Genomic DNA, 5,660 nt, shown 5'->3' with positions numbered 1-5,660 from the left:
TAAGAGAGAAAAGCAATAAATTGCACAAGACAAGACAAGACAAGATTTACGTGGTTCGGCAATTTTTGCCTACTCCACGGTCACACAAAGAATAGTTCTTTATTAATTGAAGAGAGAAAGAAGAAGTTTTGGGATGTTCTACAAATGAAAATGTAGACCCCTATTTATAAGCATTTGAATGCTCTACCGAGGTAAGCGCTTACATCATAAGAATGCTGATGTAAGCGCTTACATCACAAGAATGTCGATGTAAGCGCTTACATCATATTTTCATCTCTTTTTGATTTTTCTTTCTTTTGTTTTGTCTACTTTCACATACAACAACAGGTTTGGTCTTATCACAAAGAAATTCCAAATGCATATCAAATATAATAATTTTGCAAAATCAAATCAAATAATGCAATGAAAAGATGATAATGTAGTTAATCAAATACCAATTTGATTTATATCCAATAAACAAAAGAAAATGTCAAAATACAAAAATCTCATTTAAAAATCCATATCGTCCATGGCATCATCATATCCTTGATCATAGGCATCCATCTCTCCAACATCAGAAGCCATTTCACCGACCAACATACCACCAAGCAACCCTCCAGCCAAACCCAATCCTACTCCTGCTCCCATCCCTCCAAAATTGCTCTTTTTCTGTGGCTTTTGTACTTGTTGCACCTGTGGATATCCTCCTCCGTAACTTTGTTGCTGTTGTTGAGGAGGATATCCATATCCAGAGGGTGAATATCCAGCTGGTGGATATCCACCATTCTGACCAGCAGGAGGATATCCTGTTGGTTGCTGACCGTTGTAACCAGTAGGAGGATATCCTACCGGTTGTTGATACGCCATGTTCGACATTCCATACCCCATGCCAGGTGGAACATTATTAGATCCTGTTTGAGAATATGGATAAGCCGTGACGGGCACATCACCATGCTTGTTTTCGTTATACATACCATTAGGTTGATTGGCATTTTTGAACATTGGCTCTGAAGGTTGTCCATATTTCTTTCCAAATTTATATGAAAACTTGAGGGTTCCTCTAGGTCTACCAGAAATTGGTGTAAAAACTTGATACTCCACAATTCTCTCAGCACTGCCATCAGGGCCAGAGGCAGATTGGCCGAAGATTTCATTTATAGGAATAGAGACAATGCCAATATCCTTATCGCCAAAAAGACGATCGGATCTGAGGCGAAAATAGAGGGAAAGGCCAGGTTTTGTGAGAGAAGGCTCGTCTAATGTGAATTTCATGGGGTGATTCCATTTAGGACTTGTGCCACCTCTTTTGTCAATAAACGTTCTCTTCGTGTTCTTGGCATAACCTACGATTGAAACTTCAACGTAAACATCCATTGTGGAGAAGTAATTGACATTTTTTATGCCTTGGGCGGAGATCACAGTGACATCAAACGGACGCCACTCCATTGTTGAATTCTTGATATTACGTCTAATATGTCAGTAGATTCAAGAAAGGGGGGAATTGATTAAAAAAAATCTTTTTCCCCTTTTTTTCCTTGTGGTTTAGATGGATTTTTATGGGTTCAATAAGAGAAGTTTTAAGGGGAAAAATAAAATGTGAGAATTGTATTAAATGTTGAATAGGAAACGCTGAAGTAACCGCTTAAAGTGGAATAGAGAGGTTAGTCCGCTCAAACTAAAATATGAGCTGGATTAATAGCAAATTAGTATTATCACCGGCGCCAATGTGCGAACACTAATCATATAATATATTTGAGTTATTTGAATTATATGTAAATAATTTTAAAACTTAAACTTTCTCTATTAAATATAGATAATCATTGAGTATTAATGAAGAAACACTGCATGAAAAAGATTAACTATTTCTCAAATTTCCTAAATATAATTCTATTTTTCTTTTTTGATATCATTCTCGCCGGTGTCATTGGATCCTAAAAGTAGTCGGGAAGCAAAATAATAACTTATATTTATGACAAAACAATCAAAGGTTGAGACTACGAAAGACTCTTTGGATACGACTTGACTCTTTTACTACTACTTGAACTCTTATTTTGTGTGTTGATATCTTTAAAAATTATTTCTATTTTAAAATTTCAATTTCTAAAATATTATTTTCAAATAATAATTTATTTTATAATAATGTAAGTGAAAATATTATCCTTAATTCAAAACTCATTTTAGTCGGCTATCTAAAAATTTAAAAAATTATTTAGCCAGTAAATTTTTTTCCAATATGACTCCATTTTGATATTTGACATTAACCATATTAAATATCCGAGTTATTTGAATGATATGTAAATAACCTTAAAATTTAAACCTTCTAGATAATCGTTAGATATTAATTACAAAACATTATATGAAAAACGACTAACATTTTCTCAAATCTCATAGTGATAATTTTATTTTTGCACCTAAAAATAGTCATATTTTTGCACCTAACATTCTCATTGGTGTCATTGGAACCTAAAAAAGTCAAAAAATAAAATAATAACTTGTATTTATGTCAAAGCAGTGTTGACACAATATGAATGATTCTTTGGTTACAACATGACTCTTTTACTACGACGTGAACTCTTATTTGGTATGTTGTTATCTTTCAAAAAATATTTCTATTTTGACATTCCAATTTCTAAAACTTTATATATATAATTATTATCTTTATAATGATGCAAGTGAAGATGTTATCCTTAATTTAAAATTTACTTTATAATGATGCAAGTGAAGATGTTATCCTTAATTTAAAATTTACTTTAGCCGGCTATCTAAGAATTTAAATGATTCTTTAGTCGGTGAAATTTTATTTCAATATGACGTTATTTTGAGTTTATCAATATCTCTAGCCACAGATTTTGAATTTGGAATATCCTATATACAGAAGTGGATCTAGGATTTATACTTTATGGATTCAATTTTAAGATTTTAGCATTGAACTCATTATATTTTTAGAGTTATGGGTTCATATCTACTATTTTTATAATTTTAAGAATTTTTTACATATAAAGTTTTGCTCAGCATGAAAAGTTATGGGTTCAATTGAACCTGGTGTCAACACTCTACATATGCCTCTGTAATTGTTCTTTGAATCATTAAATGTTAAATTAGTTGACTGTTATTATATAACATTGCATATATTATCTTGAAATTGTCAAGCAGTTTTTCTCGACACCATACTTGGCTTAACCTCAATGCAAACTACTCAAATTGCATTTATATTCAAATTCAAATATCATATCAGTTTGTTAGTAATAGTGATTTTTTAAAAACGACACACAATGAAATTAAAAAAAAATATTCTAAAATATTCTTGTCATATAATCTATGTATTTGAGTTGAAAAAAAGTTTTAAAGTCAATGATATCAACTTCCAAATTTTTTATACTTAACATAGATGAAACAGAAGAAGAAATTCGTTATCATTTCTTATTTCTAGTTATTAGATTTTTCATACATTTTTTCTTTATTTATTTCCTTTTATCTTATTTTTTATGTATTTTTATTTACAAAAAATTAATTTATTTCTCTATAAAAGGATGAGTTTAAATAAAAATTGTCTACATAATAACTTTATTTATATTTTTAGTCTTTAGTTGAAATTCTTATATATTTTTCTTTTGGATTTATCTAATCAACCTAAATAAGTGCTTGCCTTACCACTTAAATTAAAAAAATTAAAGAATGTGTAATTTATACATAATCCATATATAATATGTGTATAATCGTGTGTTGCCAGTGTATCATCTATGGATATTAGTTATAAAAAATAAACAATAAATCTGGTCAGATATTTATGTAAATATTCCATAAGATTTCGATTTCTTGATTTTGTCCATGCTATGACTTCTATTATAATAATTTAAAAACTCTACTAAAATTCAAAAATATCTTATCCTTTTATTTTTTAAGTTGCATTATATTTTAAAAAATAATCCCATTTTGAAATAATTTATTTACATTTAAAAAATATATATATATTTCATGTCATACCAGTTATATGGAATAATTTTTTTCCACAGGCGCAGTAGCATTTAAATAATCGGAAAAGATAACAAAAGTTCCTAGTATGATTGCATATGATCATTAACCGAATTAAGTATGATAACTTGACCAAAAAAAGATAAATTTCTTTTTTTATATTAATTTAAAAACTTTATTTATAAATTCAAAATTATTCTTTAATTCAAATTCAGTTTTTATATATATATACCATATACTATTTGTATTTATTAGCTTGCCACTTGACTTAACCACATTGCAAACCACAATGCAATTATATATAGTAACTTTTTTGCTTTAATATATATATAGATAGATGGTTTCTATCATTTCCTCCACTCTTTTCACCTGATGTTAGACATGTTCTCTACTTTGTTAGTGTGTCCACTTTCTTTATTTATATAGTATATTTTTTCATTTTGAGATTTCTAGAAATATTTGATACATTGGTTACTAATATTATCTATACGATTTTTGTAATTCTCAAGAACTTTAATTTATTGAACTATTAAATTTTAAATTCGATGTGAGTCATTCATTGATTATTTTAAAATTTTCTTTCACTATTACTAATATAATAGATAATTCAAATTAACGTATTAAAATTCTTGATTCAGACAAAAAAAAAATGTATAGTATAAAATAATACGGAGAGACCACTTATTCCCGACAGGAGGATTTGACTCAAGATATTTATCTATTGGCAGCAAGGTTCATTCGATTACTTCTTTATATGTAGTAGTAAGTATCTTTTTTAGACCATAAGTCTATTTTCGTAGTTAAGTTTTTTCCTTCTTATTTAACCAGTTTCTCTTTATTTCCGAGGTCGAAGAGTGGATAGGCCTTAGGTAGAGGAAGGAATGATTCTTTTTTGCTAATAAAAAAAAAATCTTTCCTTCCTCTACCTAAGGAAAGATTCTAATGATAATCAAATTTTACACCTCTAGATTGTACTCATGGCCGGCTCTAATATTATACAGCTAGTAAGGCTTATGCCTTAGCCCCTAAATTTGGGGCCCATTCTTTACAAATAACAGGTTTATAGAATTTTAAAAGTGTTAAGGAATATACTATAAGTAGTGTTATGTCGAGAAAGAGACAAACCCAAAAATAAAGAAAGTAAAGAACACCAAATTTTAACGTGAAAAATCCTTCAAATCGAAGGTAAAAACTACGGGATCACAAAGATCCAAAAGGCTCCACTATAACAATAAGAGGGTTACAAAAGTTCTCCAAATTGGCTACATAATAAGTGTCAAACACGGAGCAACAATAGCAACAACAAATCAATTAAAGAAAGAGGAAAATCCACAAAAATGAAGCTGATGTTCGAGGCTCAAAATCAGATGTTATGAGCCTCTAAATTCGATCTTCACCGTTCAAATCAAACGTCAAGATGTTAAGAATACTCAATCAAAATTTCAGCCCGATCCGATTGTTAACAAATCGAAAAACGTGATTTGAAATTAGGTAGTCGAAATAAAAATCTGCAGCAAAACAAATACTTTTCTTCTCTCTTCTCTCTTGATGAAAGCTCTCTCAAAAACCACTCTGATATGCTTAAGTCTTTCAAAAACTTGTATCATGAGCATAGAATAATTCTTCAGGTTGTCCTATTTATAGATCATGAGTGGTGCTTCCCTTAAAGGCAAAACCAACTCTAAATAGAAACAAAAATCTAATCCAAT

General features: G+C 29.5%; 1 protein-coding gene across 1 annotated transcript; it reads right to left on the bottom strand.

The window, feature by feature from the left end:
- Positions 1–400: 400 nt before the first annotated feature.
- Positions 401–1,590, bottom strand: LOC107815160 (protein SRC2-like). The gene has a single exon (XM_016640676.2). The coding sequence runs from the start codon at positions 1,423–1,425 to the stop codon at positions 490–492; it is 936 nt and encodes a 311-aa protein (XP_016496162.1). The 5' UTR covers positions 1,426–1,590; the 3' UTR covers positions 401–489.
- Positions 1,591–5,660: the final 4,070 nt, after the last annotated feature.

Source organism: Nicotiana tabacum, chromosome 7 (genome assembly GCF_000715075.1).
Source record: "Nicotiana tabacum cultivar K326 chromosome 7, ASM71507v2, whole genome shotgun sequence".
Taxonomy (NCBI): domain Eukaryota; kingdom Viridiplantae; phylum Streptophyta; class Magnoliopsida; order Solanales; family Solanaceae; genus Nicotiana; species Nicotiana tabacum.
The sequence above is the reverse complement of the archived record's forward strand: the minus strand, read 5'-3'. Positions and strand labels throughout refer to the sequence as shown.